Source organism: Macaca thibetana, chromosome 13, assembly GCF_024542745.1.
Source record: "Macaca thibetana thibetana isolate TM-01 chromosome 13, ASM2454274v1, whole genome shotgun sequence".
In the NCBI taxonomy this organism is placed as follows: domain Eukaryota; kingdom Metazoa; phylum Chordata; class Mammalia; order Primates; family Cercopithecidae; genus Macaca; species Macaca thibetana.
This window is the reverse complement of record NC_065590.1, coordinates 5248184-5265277: the sequence shown is the minus strand read 5'-3', so window position 1 is coordinate 5265277 and position 17094 is coordinate 5248184. Positions and strand designations below refer to the sequence as shown.

General features: G+C 43.8%; 1 protein-coding gene across 6 annotated transcripts in view; it reads left to right on the top strand.

Moving 5' to 3' along the window:
• The window catches only part of RFX8 (regulatory factor X8), an 85588-nt gene that overhangs the window by 25733 nt on the left and 42761 nt on the right, over positions 1-17094 (top strand). For 3 of the 6 annotated variants that reach the window (XM_050755110.1, XM_050755112.1, XM_050755109.1), the window contains exons 3-4: positions 1773-1834; positions 3537-3623. The exons of the other annotated variants lie outside the window; for them this stretch is intronic. In XM_050755110.1, coding sequence (XP_050611067.1) covers positions 1773-1834; positions 3537-3623 — 149 coding nt within the window. The remainder of the gene's footprint in view (positions 1-1772; positions 1835-3536; positions 3624-17094) is intronic. 6 annotated transcript variants of the gene reach the window in all.

Genomic DNA, 17094 nt, shown 5'->3' with positions numbered 1-17094 from the left:
CATAAAAAAGGATGAGTTCATGTCCTTTACAGGGACATGGATGACGCTGGAAACCATCATTCTCAGCAAACTATCACAAGGACAGAAAACCAAACACTGCATGTTCTCACTCATAGGTGGGAATTGAACAATGAGAACACATGGACACAGGGAGGGGCACATCACACAGTGGGGCCTGTCACAGGGTTGGGGGTTGTGGAGTGATAGCATTAGGGGAAATACCTAATGTAAATGACGAGTTGATGGGTGCAGCAAACCAACATGGCACACGTATACCTGTGTAACCTGCACGTTCTGCACATGTACCCTAGAACTTAAAGTATAAGAATAATTTAAAAAGTGAAAATGACTATCACATTAGAAAAAGAGAAAAATGGGAAAATTATAGCATTCTCACAGGTTGGACTATGATGCCAACCTGTGAGACCAATTATAACTGTGGTTCATAATTCCCTGTTTCCAGAAAATTTTTAATGACCAGGGGAAATGTCCATGGCATAATGTTGAGGGAAGAAAATAGAATGCAAAGCTGCAGACATGCTAATTGCGTGATGCCAGGTTTTAAATTTGAAACACAGAGAACACTTACACATATTGGGGCTTTGAAAAAAAGACTGGAAGAAATTACACTGAGGTTTTTTGTTTTGTTTTGTTTTTGAGACCGAGTTTCACTCTTGTTGCCTAGGCTAGATTGTGATGCACTCGGCTCACTGCAACCTCTGCCTCCTGGGTTCACGCCCGGCTAATTTTTGTATTTTTGGTAGAGACAGAGTTTCACCATGTTGGCCAGGCTTATCTCAAACTCCTGACCTCAGGTGATCTGTCTACCGTGGCCTCCCAAAGTGCTGGGATTACAGCCACCACGCCTGGCCAACATCGACATTTAAATGGCATTTTCTCCAAGTGATACGTTTTCTTTTTTTCTCTTTTTCTTTTGTTCTTTTTTTTTTTTTTTTTTTTTGAGACAGAGTCTCACTCTGTCACCCAGGCTGGAGTGCAGTGGCATGATCTTGGCTCACTGCAACCTCTGCCACCTTGGTTCCAGTGATTCTCCTGCCTCAGCCTCCAGAGTAGCTGGGACTACAGGTGTGTGCCACCACACTCGGCTAAGTTTGTTTGTTTTGAGACGGAGTCTCGCTCTGTCACCAGGTTGGAGTGCAGTGGCGCGATCTTGGCTCACTGCAACCTCCACCTCCCAGGTTCAAGCAATTCCCCTGCCTCAGCCTCCTGAGCAGCTGGGACTACAGGCACACATCACCACACCCAGCTAAGTTTTGTATTTTTAGTAGAGACGGGGTTTCACCATGTTGGCCAGGATGGTCTCAATCTCTTGACTTCATGATCCACCTGCCTCAGCCTCCCAAAGTGCTGGAATTACAGGCGTGAGCCACGATGCCCAGCCTTTATTTTTAGTAGAGACCAGGTTGGAGAAACAGGGTTTCACCATTTTGGCCAGGCTGATCTTGAACTCCTGACCTCAAGTGATTTGTCTGCCTCAGCCTCCCAAAGTTGGGATTACAGGCAGGAGCCACTGTGCCTGACCTCCAAGGGGTATGTTTTCTTTTTCACACTTGTCTTTTTTTTCCTCAAAAATTTCATTTCCATTTATTTTCTTTATTGTTACCGTATTACTTTATTGTTATACTTATTTTCTTTATTGTTTATTAGAAAGGAGGAAATAGAAATATAATTTAAATATTATAGGATAAAAAAATTGGAAGTTTGTTTCTAAGTTTTCAAGTTGCAACTTTAAATCTGGCTTATTCTTTTAGCTTGTGAGATTGGTTTTTCCTGACCTTGGCACCCGGAGGCTGGGCACTAGAGGAAGTGCCAGGTAGGTTTAGAATTTTTGTTTTATTTCAAGTGTTAAAAACAAGGATTTGGAAAATCACAAAATGAATGACAAAAAATGCAAACCAAAACAAACTATAAATAACAACTCTTACCAAAGAGTGTCCACAATTCACATTAATTCCCAGTGCCTGAAATCATTCAGTTGGTGCTAGAACCAAACGCTGGCCTCTATTTTCTTCAGAATTTTGTTAAAATATGAAGGTTACAATATATTTTTATTGTTCTACAGTTATGTAAATGTCTCATTCTTGAAATATTTAAATAATTAACACACATCAAATAATGGAACTGTCACCTAGGCTGGAGTGCAATGGTGTGATCATTGCTCACTGCAGCCTCAAGCCCCTGGGCTCAAGCAGTCCTCCCACCTCAGCCTCCTGAGCAGCTAGGACTGCAGGTGTGTTCCACCAGGCCTGGCTAATTTTTATGTTTTTAGAGATGAGGTTTTGCTAAATTGCCCAGGTGGGTCTCAAACTCCTGGGCTCAAGTGAGCCTCCCACTTTGGCCTCCCGAAGCACTGAGATTATAGGCATGAGCCACTATGTCCAGCCTTGGAACTGTTTTAATTACCCTTTGAACTAAAATTTCAGTGTTCACCCAATTAGCATACTTGAGTTATGTGCGGGAGGTGCGGTCCTGAGGCTATATTACCTTTCTTTTTTTTTTTTTTTTTTGAGACGGAGTTTCACCCTTGTCGCCTAGTCTGGAGTGCAATGGCATGATCATGGCTCACTGCAACCTCTGCCTCCCAGGGTCAAGCGATTCTCCTGCCTCAGCCTCCTGAGTAGCTGGGATTACAGGCACCTGTCACCACGCCCAGCTAATTTTTTGTATTTTTAGTAAAGACAGGGTTTTCCCATGTTGGCCAGGCTGGTCTCAAACTCCTGACCTCAGGTGATCCACCCGCCTCAGACTCCCAAAGAGCTGAGGTTACAGGTGTGAGCCACTGCACCCGGCCCAAAGGTTGTATTTCTAACGTGAAAAGAAATTCCAGCATTATTGGGTGCCTTGTGTCATAATTGTCACTCAGTTATTATTGCTATTTGTTGCTTGTTTTAAATTGCGAGGGGAAATCAGTGAGAAGACATTGAAGCCAAATTAGGAAACGGGGCTGCCACTCACCAAGGAATTGAAGACAGTGGAAGTGTTTGCCAAACCTAATATTGGGCAATAATGAACTTGAAAACATTTTGTCTTAAGCCTCCGGGACAAGCTGCTGTAGTCCCCTGGGCTTAGCGGAGGAAAGTCTGGGCTGCAGAGAAGGCTCTTGACTTCTCTACTGGGTTTCTGACAACTTCAGTGGAAGGAACCTTGGTGTCATTTTCCCTTCACCTGAAAAAGGTTAATGGGTGCGGGGGGGTAGGGGAGACAGTGGTTGAGGGGGCAGGGCAGGGCACAGGAGACTTTCCCTATCACATCTCTCTAAGATGAGCATGTCCTGCATCAGGCAAGCAGAGGAGAGCCTCCACAAGCCCATTTCAAGGCTGATATGTGTGAAAGTGTATGAAGTTGCTTGTCTACATAGCTTGGTCAGACTGAAGGATTAGCTTTTCCAGAGAAATGCAGCCAATGATAAAACCTGGAGAAGAACTCCAAGTCTTCATTAGCTCGCCTGTTTTCTGCTTTCCCTAAAGCATGTCAGTAGTTAGACATAAATTTAAAGACAGCCTTTATTTTCCCAGGTATCATTATGATGGGATCTGTATCAAGAAAAGCTCTTTCTTCTATGCCCAGTATTCCTACCTTATAGGTGAAAAAAGGTATCACAGGTTAGTAACTATCATTTTGGTACTTTGGTCTTGGGTCACAAACCTGGTTAATGTTAGAGCCATTCAGGCCAAGTGTGGTGGCTCATGCCTATAATCCCAGCGCTTTGGAAGGCTGGGGTGGCAGAATCGCTTGAGTTCAGTAGTTCAAGACCAGCCTGGGCAACATGAGAAAACTCCATCTCTACTAAAAAATACAAAAGTTAGCCAGGTATGGTGCTGTGCACTGACAGTCTCAGCTACTCGAGAGGCTGAGGTGCGAGGATCACCTGAGCCTGACGAGGTCCAGGCTACAGTGAGCCGTGATTGCGCCTCTGCATTCTAGCCTGGGTGACAGACTGAGACCCTGTCTCAAAATAGTAGTAATAATAAATTAATAAATAAAAGAAGCATTCATATTTTAGTTGTATCTAACTGACTTTTCGGTTGTTCTGTCTTTAAGTCCTTAAGGAAACACACATATCACATGAACATTTAACCAATGCCCCTTTGTCAGCCTCCGGCAATGTCATTAGCCAGAGAAATCCATTTTTGGTTCATTTCCTTAGACATTTCTCATTTTGACTGTCATTCAGTTGCCAAAGTCATTTTTCACCGAGTCTATCCTTCTCAACCTTTCTGCAAAATTTGACACAATTGAGCACCTCTCTCGAAGCTTCCTTTAGCCCTCAGGACTGTGTCATTCAACTCCCCCACCCCCAAATCCTCAGTCTCTTCCTCTTTCCCTTCTCCATTAAGCGCAGGCTTTCTCTGAGATCTCATCTTGATAATCGCCATCACTCTTCCTACTGTTTGGCCCCAGACATCTCATCCTTTTTGTCTTTCACCTATGGCCTCCTGCAGGTGGATGACTCCTGAATCGTTCTCACTGGTCCTGACCTCGCCCACCTCCTAGGTGTTCCTCCCTGACTCTCTACTGGACATTTCCATTTATGTGAGCCACTGGTACCTCACACTCAACATACGGAAATCTAAATTTAGCCTCTTCCTCCAAGTTATCTCTGCCCCTTGACTTTCTTAGTTCAATCTCGATATCAACAGATAGAACCTATACAAAGTATAACCTAAAGCCACCCCTGACCCCCGTGGATCACAGAGCCTTGTTAACTTTTCGCTTTAAGTTCTCCTGACTCACTCTTTTTGGTAACCAATATTTCCTTTAATATCTTATCATCTTACACTGAAATTATTTCCAGTGATCCCATATGGCCTCCCCTTCCTCAGCCTCTCCCTGCTCTAAACACAGCTACCAGATGAATCCTCCTAAAATTCTACATTTGCTTTGTCTCTTTCCTGCTCAGAAACACGTGGGTGCTTGTTCTTACCTCCTGGATAAAGACCAGACCTAGGCTGGTGTTAGCCAAGTTCCTTCCAACTCCACTTTCCAACCGTGTTGCCTATTTCTCCCCAACATCAACCATAATTTAAACCACACTCACTTTTCCCTGAACATATCAAATGCAGTCCACCTTTGCTCCCACCATCCAACCTTCCATAGTGCCGTTTCTTCTTGTCTCTGTCTAATGGGACCTTCCTGAATCCCATCTGTACCTTGTGGACATACCTCAGAGACCACCTGCCCCATAGGACCATCCCCAACAATGCCAGCTACAGGAAACTCTCCCACTTCTTCATGCTGATCACTGTCCATCCATACAACCAGGATTCCTGCTCTTTGAGCCTTCATTTGGCATAAAAAGATAACTGCATGTCCAAGTAGCCAAGGACAATATCAATTTCACTTGGAGCCCTGCATAATTATTAATTGTGCTCCTTTCACTTTAGTGTTCTAGTTTGAACAATAAATTAAAGTGAATTGTATGGTCACCCTTGGTATAAAGCATCCTGTGTATGAGGCAGCTGCTGTGGTGGAGAGATGAGGAGCGTCCAGTATGGGTAAGACAGGGACCCTTTTCTCTGATAGCTGAAGAGGGAGGCTAAGATGTCCATTTACTTTGATCCTCAAGTATAACACGACGAATGTCAGAAATGTACAAAAGGGTACCATGAGAACTCAAAGATGGGGAGCACACATTTTGGATAGGGGATCATGAACGGCCTACAAGGGCATTGGGCTTTGAGTGGAGCATTGAAGGACAGATTAGAATTTTGACAGGTGGTGTTGGAGAAGGAGGCAGGAGTGCAGAGGACATCCAGGCTTAGGGGAGCAAAGATAAAGGTACATGAAGGCATGGGCTTCCTCCTGTACAGGCGTGCATGGAGCTCTAGTAGAAGATGAATCTGGAGGGAAAGTTCAGGGGGCCTAGATTGCCAGGCTGGGCAGTGGGGGGTGTCCACAAGTCCTTTGGAGCCTTCCTTTGAGAAGTAGGGTGGAATATGCACAAGGGCAGAAACCATGAAGCTTTGCTTGTTTCTGTCCTACTGTGGTTTGAATGTTTGTGTCCTTCCAAAATTCACATTGAACGTGATCCCCAATGCAACAATATTAAGAGGTGGGTCCTTTGCAAGATGATTAGGCCATGAAGCCTCCACCGTCATGAATGGGATTAATAACCTTGTAAAAGAGGCTTCAGAGAGCTAGCTGGCCCTTTCATTTCTTCTGCCATGTGAGGACACAGTGTTCATCTCTGTCATCCTTCTGCTTTCTGCCACATGAGGATGTAGCAACAAGGTACTGTCTTAGAAGCAGAGAGCAAGAACTGGAGGTCGTTATGTTAAATAAGCCAGACACAAAAAGACAAATATTGCATGTTCTTACTCATAGGAGAGAGCTAAAATAAGTTTATCTTGTGGAGGCGAAGAGTAGAATGGTGGTTACCAGAGGCTGGAGAGAATAGGGAGGAATGAAAGGTGGGTTAATGATTAATGGGTATCAACATGCAGTTAGATAGAAGGAATAAGTTCTAGTATTTGATAGCTCAGTAAGGTGACTATAGTTAATGATATATTATGTATTTCAAAATATCTAAAAGATTTGGAATGTTCCCAACAAAGAAATAAGTGTTCAAGGTAATGGATATGCTAAACACCCTGATGCATGTGTCACAATATCACATGTACCCCATAAATGTGTACAATTAGTATGTTAAAGAAGCAGCAAAGAGCAAACTTTTACCAGACACCAAATCTGTCCGCACCATGATCTTGGACTTCCCAGCCTCCAGAACTGTGAGAAATACATTTCTTTTGTTTATAAAGTACCCAGTCTAAGGTATTTTGTTATAGCTGCAGGAACAAGGACATATTCCCAGAGTGGGCACTGAAATAGCTGTTGGAGAACCGAAAGTTCAGCATTGGGGTTTAAGAAGAATAGTTGGGAAAGGAGAGGGTGATGAGCCTGGAGATGGCCCCAGGGCTGCTGCTGCTGTTCAGATTTGCACTGGAATCAGGATGCAGGTGTGAGAGAGCTCTCAGAAGCAGGGTCTTCAGGATCTGGCAGTTGGTTGAGTCAGTGTAGTAGAAGGGAGCAGAGATGATTCAGTCAAGCCTGTCGCACCTAAACCTCAAACTCAACCTCAAATAAAGTTACTGTGTTCTGTGCCAAACCAGCTCTTCCTCTTACATCTCTTACTCATCTCTTAGTCACAGGGATGGAAAAGTTACATTGGCAAAAATAGAGAAGCTAGGAAAAGGAGTAGCTGTGATGAGAGATTTATTTTAGTGATGGTTAGAACGTCCCTGGTGTGATTGTGTTCTCTCACTTGCTGAACTTGCTGAGCTGTAGGCTCCTGAAAGGCTGGATGTAGATCCTGCATTCCATTGTATGCCCCCCTACCCCCCACCCCCTGGCACCTAGCAGTCAGTTAACTAACAGACAGTTGGGAGAGCCCTGCACGCTCCAGGAAAACAAGTAACTAGGCAGGCCCTCAGCACTCAGAGGGGAGAGACCATTAGTGTTCCAGGGACTCTGTTTGTTTTCAATGTCACAGAGAGAGGGGCTAGGAGTGGCCTTTGTGGGGGAAGAAAAATAGGCTTTATCGTCAGTGAGGAAGAGGAGGACTCCCAGAGGACAAAGATAAAGGCAAGAGTGACATCGGCTGGTCATGAGATAAGCCCAGCAGCAGGTGCTTTTCATGTACTCTATGCTCAGCATATATTTAATAACTGATCAACTTGGCCAGGCGCAGTGGCTCACGCCTGTAATCCCAGCACTTTGGGAGGCCAAGGCGAGTGGATCACGAGGTCAGGAGATCGAGACCAGCCTGGCCAACATGCTGAAGCCCTGTCTCTACTACAAATACAAAAATTAGCCGGGTGTGGTGGCGCGTGCCTGTAGTCCCAGCTACTTGGGAGGCTGAGGCAGGAGAATCGCTTGAACCTGAGAGGTGGAGGCTGCAATGAGCCAAGATCGTGCCACTGCACTCCAGCCTGGGCAACAGAGACGCCGTCTCAAAAAGAATAACAGAAACCAAAAACAAACAAAAATAATAGATCAACTTTAAAGTCTTGGCCAGCTAAGAGATTTTTTTTAAAGCATTAAGATTTAAGGATAACTTCACTACCAATGCCACATTCAGGACATACTAAAAGTGTATTTTACAAAGCAGAAATGTAAGAAAGGTACACTGTTGTTAATGAGCTGTACGGATGAAAATGTCTATTTTATTATATAAGGATCCGTGTGACAAATTCCTCTTAAAAATTAGGTCTCAAAATAAGTTTATCTCTCTGGTTTTCAGGTAATGAAAACTCTATAACTCATCTGCCATTTACTTATTTGTTCATTCAACAAATATTTGTGTTCCTACAATAAGTCAGGCCTGTTCTAGCTACTTGTGATATAGCAGTGAACAAGATAAACAAGGCCTCTCCTTTTATTAAGCTTAGTTAGGAAAAAAGAATAAAAAAGCGCAATAGGCCAGGCATGGTGGCTCCTACCTGTAATCCCAGCACTTTGGGAGGCCAACATGGGCGGATTGTTTGAGTTTAGGGGTTCGAGACCAGCCTGGGCAATATAGCAAGACCCCTAGCTCTTCAAAAAATACAAAATTAAATATTTTATATTTAATATGTTTGTCTATATAAATATTAGCTGGGTATGGTGGTGCACTTGTGGCCCCACCTATTCAGGAGGCTGAGATGGGAGAGTAACCTGAGCCCGGGAGGTCAAGGCTGCAGTGAGCTATGATCACACCACTGCACTCCAGCCTGGGCTACAGAGCAAGACCCTGTCTCAAAAAAATAAACAAAAGGACAATCGCGAGATGTTACCTGAATGCAATACAATGGAGTCATGGCAAGTCCTCCCCAAGACAACACCGTTTGAACAGAGTGCCAGTCAAGGAGCCATGTGGAGATCTGGAACAAGCGTTCCAGGCAGAGGAAAGAGCTGTGCAAGAGGCCTGAGGCAGAGATGAGTTCAAGGAGCAAGAAAGTCTGAGGGTGGACTTCAGTGGGTGAGCAGGAGGGTGGGAGGAGAGGAACCTGAACACGGAGGTGAGGGTAGAGGTTAGAGACACTAGGGAGAGGCTTTTGTGGCAGCCCTGGAAGAAACAGCCCATTGAGATGAATGACTTAAATAATTTTAATTCTCCCAAGAGGCAGCAGAACACTATGCAATAATACTACATGTGGATAAGAGCAGAGACTGGAACAGACTGCCTGTCTCTACCACTAGCAAGCTGTGTGATCTGAGGCAGGTCACTCAATCTCTCTGTGTCTCAGTTTCCTCATCCATTAATTAAGGATAACAGTATCTACTTCATGGGATTGTTGTGAGATCACATTAATTAATACAGGGAAAATGCTTAGTGCAGCATCTGGCACACGGTAAACATTCAGTAGGGCTCCTGAGCATATTGATCTATACCTTGATGTATTTATTTTATCATGACTGCGTGATTTTTTCATGGTATTTATATATATATATTTTTACTCTAATTATTGTATTTTTCAGTTGTATAATTTCCACTTGATTCTTTTGTATGACTTTCCTGAGGTTTTCAGTTTTTTTCATTTGTTTCAAGAGAATAATTATTTGTTGGAGCTTTTTTTTTTTCTTTTTTTTTTTTTTTTTTTGAGACGGAGTCTTGCTCTGTCGCCCAGGCTAGAGTGCAGTGGCGTGATCTCGGCTCACTGCAAGCTCTGCCTCCTGGGTTCACACTATTCTCCTGCCTCAGCCTCCCGAGTAGCTGGGATTACAGGCACCCACCACTACGCTGGCTTTTTTTTTTTTTTTTTTTGTATTTTTTAGTAGAGATGGGGTTTCACCATGTTAGCCAGGATAGTCTTCTTCTCCTGAACCCGTGATCTGCCTGCCTCGGCCTCCCAAAGTGCTGGGATTACAGGCGTGAGCCACCGCGCCTGGCCTGTTGGAATACTTTTATAATGACTGCTTGAAAATCCTTGTCAGATAATTCAATATCTGATTCGCCTCGGTCTTGGCATCAGTTGATTGTCTTTTCTCATTCAAACAGTGGCTTACCTGGTCTTTGGGATTATGGGTGAGTTTCCGTTGTATCCTGGGAATCTTGGTTATGTTAGGAGACTCTTGATCCTATTTAAATCTTCTGTTTTAGACAGAAGGCAGTCGCCCTGTTTAGGTTTAGTGTGTAGGTTCTGGCCTACTTTCATGGGCTGTGGGTCCAATGCCAGCTCAGTTTCCTGAGCCTTTGCATGCTATTCTTGTCTGCTTCGTTCTTCTGCCACTGCGGAGACTTCTGATTAATCCCTACTGGTGCCACCTGCAGGGGCTCAACCCACTTCCATGGACCACTTTCCGTGGAGTGGGGAGAGCCAGAGTGGCCGCCTGGGTCTCCTTATGCCCCTTGGTGTAAGGAGGGAGGCATCAGGCTCTGCCAGTGTTGTCATGTGGGTAGCATGGCCTGCCATTTCAGTGCTCCACACGTGGAATGGGCATTGAATTGACCCACGGCTTCACTACTGTGCATGCAGGTGGACAATAGTGACCCCACATATTCATACCCAGAGCCCTGGCAGGCAGCCTGATCCTGATCCTGATCCCGCCTGCCAGTGCTCTGGGTGTGGGTGCATGGAGCATGGAGGTCAGTCTACCAGTATTCTGAAGCTGCTACTGTGGGCAGATGGGTCACCAGCCCATGCCCTGATTGTGGAAAGAGGGTTGCAGCCCCCTACTAGGCCTCCACTGGACTTCCCTTCCCTTTCCTAGCCCTTTGGCCAGAATGCAGGCTTTTCTTGAGATTTTATGCCTACGCCTATTGACATAACAGACTGTGTTGCACATTTCTCCAATGCTCAGTCCAGGGGTGTGTGTGGAAGACAAAAAGGAAACCCAGGGAACCCACCATATTGTCATTTCTCTACTCCTGTCGTCTCTACCCAGTCTATTTTCTTCTTTCCAGTTTTCGGAGCTCTTCTATCCTTGTCTGTAGAATAATTTCCAAGTATTTAGCTGTATTAGAGGCAGGAGCAAGGAAAAGTGAATCTACACCACCTTGTTCCCTGTACATGATTTGTAATACAAGCTACCACAGATGCTTTTTGAAAACAAACCATATACACGTTAGGAGCCAATATTACTAGTGAGTGGAATGTTTAATTATTTGACTGTGCCTAATACTTCAAAATATGATCAGTTAAAATACGATAGTGGAGACTTCTGGTTGAGACAAGATGAACGTATTTCTCCATGCCCCTCCACACTAAGCACAACGGTAAACCCCGGAAACAACGCAAGAAGCAATCAGAGGAAAGCTCCGAAAGGTGGTGATGAGAGAGTGAGCTGGTGTGGGGCCCCAGGACTGTACAATCAGCACCGTAGCAGAGCATCTTGCATCCCCCGCCCTGCACGCTGAAAGCCAGACTCAATGTTTCCCAAGCCTGACCTAGGGACAGAAGGCAACCCAGGTAGATTCATTCTTCCTTCTTTGAGTTCCTCTAATAATATCAGGCGAAATAATTTTGGGGGTTGTTAATAGAGAAAATACTCTCCTTCCTTCCTGGGTCTGAGGCACCCCTTTTCCACCAAGAGACACTGCGGGCGTGAGTCGATCTGCCTAGAGAGAGCCAGCTTCAACAAGCCTTTTGGTCCGGGAAGCCTCTTTGCTCTGCAGCCTGACGCTCTTCTGCTCTTCCGCTCCCCAGAGGCAGCCAGGAGCATCCTCAGTAGGAGGAGCACCTCCTTCATGGAGAGAAGTCCCAAGGTCTAGCCTGGGGAAACCCTTCTCCCTCCTCAGGTGTAGCCCCAGAGGCACCAGATAAACCAAGCAGGCTGAAACAACACAGAGGCTCTGAAAATTAAGCTTTTGGAAACAAAAAACAAAACAAAAAAAACCTGGAAACAGGCAGAAAAATAACATATTACCTATAACAGTGATTTGAATGGCAACACATTTATCATTCAAACCACCAAGAAAGCCAGAAGGAAGTGGCACAAAAGGTTTCAAGGGCTGAGATAAGAACTGTCAACCACAATTTCTACATCCAGCAAATTTATTTTCAAGAATGAAAGGGAAATAAAAATATTCCCAGGCAAAGGAAAACCAAAAGAATTTGTCACTAGCTGACTCACCCTTGGAGATCAGCTAAAGAAAATTTTTCGATGAGAAAGGAAATGATAACAGAATGTTGGAGTATCAGAAAAAAACAATGGGAAGAGCAGAAATATGGCAGACATACAGTACGCTGTCCTTTTTGTCACAAGTTCTGTGAATCACATTTGATGAAACAAAAATTATGCCTCCATCTGGTACTTGAGACAATGATATTTAAAAGTGGGGAAGGTAAAGAGGCCTAAATGGAAAAAAGATTTCCACACCTCAAAGTGGTGAAACATCGGCAACAACAGACTGTGCTAAGTCACACGTGTCTATTGTAATACTCATGTGACCCCATGAGAACTATGTCAAGAGATGTACTCAAAATCACGACAATTACATCAAGATAGAGTCCTCAATGCTGTTTAAAGGAATCCTCAGAAAGGCAAGAAAAGAGAAATCGAAGAATAAGAACCAAAGGAAACAAATAGAAAACAAGTAATAAAATGGCAGACTTAGGTGCTAACGTTACCAAGAATTACCTTAAATGTAAATTATCTTACATAATCAGTCAAAAGACAAGACAGAGTGAAGTTAAAAACAAAAATGACTCAAGTATATACTGTTGCCAAGAAACTCACTTCAAGTTCAACAACATAGGCAGGTTGAAAGTAAATGGATGGAAAAGATGTAACATGCAAACATTAATCCACAGATAGCAGGAGTGGCTATGTTCATATCTAAGAAAGCACACTTCAGAGCAAAGAAAATTACTAGGGACAAAAAGGGACTGACGTAGTCCATTTTCTGTTGCTTATAACAGAATACCTGAAACTAGGTAATTTATAAGGAAAATAGTTTATTTCTTACAGTTATGAAGGCTGAGAAGTCTACGTTCAAGGGGCCATATCCGGTGAGGGCCTTCTTGCTGACAGGGACCCTCTGCAGAGTCCCGAGTTGGCCCACGACATCACATGGCAAGGGTGTGCTGGCTCAGGTCTCTCCCTCTTCTACAAAGCCACCAGTCTCATTCCCATGATAACCCATTAATCCATGAATTCATGAATTCTTAAGGGCAGGGCCCTCATGACCGAATCACCTACCTCTTAAAGGCCTCACCTCTCAATACTGCCACATTGAGGATTAAATTTCAACATGAGGGCCAGGCGCAGTGGCTCACGCCTGTAATCCCAGTACTTTGGGAGGCAGGGGTGGGCAGATCACGAGGTCAGGAGATCGAGACCATCGTGTTTAACACAGTGAAACCCCATCTCTACTAAAAATACAAAAACAAAATTAGCCAGGCATGGTGGCGGGCACCTGTAGTCCCAGCTACTCGGGAGGCTGAGGCAGGAGAATGGTGTGAATCTGGGAGACGGAGCTTGCAGTGAGCTGAGATCATGCCATTGCACTCCAGCCTGGGCGACAGAGCGAGACTGTCTCAAAAAAAAAAAAAAAAAAATTCAACATGAGTTTCAGAGGGACAAATATTCAAACCATAACAGGGACCTTATATAAAAGGATCAATCCACCAGGAAGACATAACCATCCTAAATGTGTGCACACTGAACAAACTGCCCTTTCTTTTTCTCGAGTAATGCTGTAACCATACTTCAGTGAATTCGGGTTATTCTAGCAAGTCTCACCACTGCGCTAGGGATTCCCAAGACCACCGCCACTTGCAGAGATCCAGTAGAATGACTCACAGGACTTAGCATATAATTGTCCACATGGCTAAGATTTATGACAGTGACACTGTAAAGATACCCAGGGTCATGATGGAAAAAGAGGCGGAGTCTGGTGGAACCCTTGTGAGGCTTCCTGTGTGCTATTCCCTCCCCCATGAGGGATCATACAAAGTGCACTCCTCCCCCAGCAATGAAATGCAGCAGCATGTGTTTGAGGTTTCTGCCCAGGGAAGCCCATTAGAGACTCGGCACCCAAAGCTTTTATTGAAAGCTGGTCACATAAGCACCCTCTGTCTAGCACATGCCAACATTATAGACTCCTAAAAGGAAAGCAGGTGTTCGGCATAAACCATATTGTTTGTACAGTCTAGGCACAGGGAGCCACTCTTATCAGTTAACAGTTGACTGGGAACACTCCAAGAGCCAAGTTCCCAGACCCTAGCCAAGGGCCAAACTTGGCAGCAGAGCTTTCTACGGAGCACAGTCTCAGGCCTGCAGTGTTATCTCTTTTCTGCACAGCTGCATAACCCTGTGGATATGCTTTAAAAAAAAAAACATGACTTGGACTCTTTAAATGGGTGAATTGTGTAGTATATGAATTATCTCTCAATGAGTTTTTTTTTTTTAATCCCAGCAAGATTTTCTTGTAGACATAGACAAGTTTCTTCTAAAAAGTTATGTGGAAAAGCAAATTGCTCAAACGAACTTGACAAAAAGGAATAAAATGGGAGGAGAACATTCTCCCTTATATTAAGGCTCACGGTAGAGCCACAGCAATCAGGATGGTGTGGTATTGGTGGCAGCATGGACACACAGATCACTGCAACCAAGTGGAAGATACAGAAATAGATCCACTTGGCTGCACGCGGTGGCTCACACCTGTAACCCTAGCATTTTGGGAAGCCAACAGGAGAATCGCTTGAACCTGGGAGGTGGAGGTTGCAGTAAGCCGAGATTGTGCCATTGCACTCCAGCCTGGGCGACGAAAGTGAAACTCCATCTCAAAAAAAAAAAAAATCTACTCAAATATGTTGCACTGATTTTTGATAAAGGTACAAAATTAATTCGATGAAAGGTGCTGCTTTTCAATAAATGGTGCTGGAACAATTAGAAAACCACAGGCAAAAAAAAAAAAAAAAAAAAAAAAAAAAAATGAGCCTCAATCTAATCTTCATAATGTATATGAAAATTAACTCAAAATGGATCGTAGACTTAAATTTAAAACATAATACTAAACTTTAAAAACCTTGAACAAAATCATTGAGACTTGCACACAAAAAGTTCTCAGACCAGACACCAGAAGTATGATCCATAAGAAGAAAATGTAAAGTTGGACCACGTCAAAATCAAAACTTTTACTCTCAGAAAGTCCATGTGAAGAGGAGGGAAAGACAAGCTACAAATAGGAAGAAAACATTTGCTTGCAAACCACCATAACTGACCAAGGACTAGTATCTACAATATAGAAAGAAGGCTCAAAACTCAACAGTAAAAGAAACAATCCAATTAGAAAATGGGCAAAAGACATAAATATACGATATAATTAGAAAATGGGCAAAAGACATAAACATACGATACAGCAATTGTAAATAAGCACATGAGGGACACTCAGTCCATTAGTCACTGTGGAAATACAAATTAAAACCACAATGAGGCCAGGCATGGTGGCTCACACCTTAACCCCAGCACTTTGGGAGACTGAGGCAGGCGGATCACCTGAGGTCAGGAGTTCGAGACCAGCCTGACCAACATGGTGAAACCCCGTCTCTACTAAAATTACAAAAAATTAGCCAGGCATGGTGGTGGGTGCCTGTAACCCCAGGTACTCGGGAGGCTGAGCCAGGAGAATCGCTTGAACCCGGGAGGCGGAGGTTGCAGTGAGCCAAGATTGTGCCATTGCACTCCAGCCTGGGCAACGAGAGCAAAACTCCATCTCAAAAAGAAAGAAAGAAAACATAAAACCACAATGATGTATCACTACGCACCTACCAGATTGACTAAAATAAAATATAGTGATAGCACCCAATGCCAGCAAGGATGTAGAGAAGCTAGGTCACTCACACAATGGGAAGGTAAAATGTTCTAGCCACTCTGAAATACAGTTTAGCAGTTTTTTATTAAACCAAACATACAATTTACCATCCAAACCAGCAACTACACCTTGGGCATTTATTCTAAAGGCATGAGAACTTATATCCACGCAGAAACTTGAATGCAAACATTCATAGCAAGTTTATGTGTTAATAGCCCAAAACTAGAATCAGCCTAGATGTCCTTCAGTAGGTGACTGTAAATAAACTGTGATCTATCCATACTGTGGAACACTACTCAACAATAAAGAGGAATAAACTATTATTTGGAAGCAACCTAAGTGTCTATCAACTGATGAATGGATAAAGCAAATGTGGTACATACACACAGTGGAGTACTATTCAGCTATAAAATAGAATGAGATCCTGTCATTTGGAACAACATAAGAATGAATAAGATCTAATATTCACCAGCACAACAGGTGGTGATAGTCAATAATGATTTAATTGTATATTAAAAAAATAAAAGTACAATGGTATTGTTTGTAACACAAAGGATAAATGCTTGAAGTGATGGATACGCCATTTCTCCTGATGTGATTATTATACAGTGCCCATATCAAAATATCTCATGAACCCCATAGATATATACACCTACTATGTACCCACAAATATTAAAAATTAAAGAGGAACAAACTATTGACACACAACAACTTGAATAAATCTCCAGGGAATTTTGCTGAGTGAAAAAAACTCCAATCCCAAAAGGTTATATAGCATATGAGCCCATTTGTAAAATATTCTGAAATGACAACAGTTTTGAAATGGAGGACAGGTTAGTGGTTGCCAGAGGTTAGGGACGTAGGGGTGGGAGAAACAAGAGATGAATGTGGTTGTTTGTGGTGGTGGATACATGAACCTGCACAGGTGATACAATTGTATAGAAATAAATATACACACAAATGAGTTTAAGTAAAACTTGGGAAATTTAAGATCAGTGGAGTGTATCAGTGGCAGTATCTGGGTTGTGATATCACACCACAGTTTTTGCAAAATGTAACCTTTGGGAGAAACTAAGCAGAGTGTAAAAGAGATCTCTCTGAATTTTTCCTTTTCCTTTCCCTTTCCCTCCCCTTTCCCCTTCCCTCCACTTTCCCTCCCCTCCCCTTCCCTCCCTTCCCTCCCTTCCCCTTTCCTCCCTTCCCCTTTCCCTCCCCTTTCCCCTCCCCTCCCCCTCCCCCCCCCCCTCTCCCCCTCCCCTCCCCCTCCCCTCCCCTCCCCTCCCCCTCCCCTCCCCCTTTCCCTCCCCCTCCCCTCCCCCTCCCCTTTCCCTCCCCCT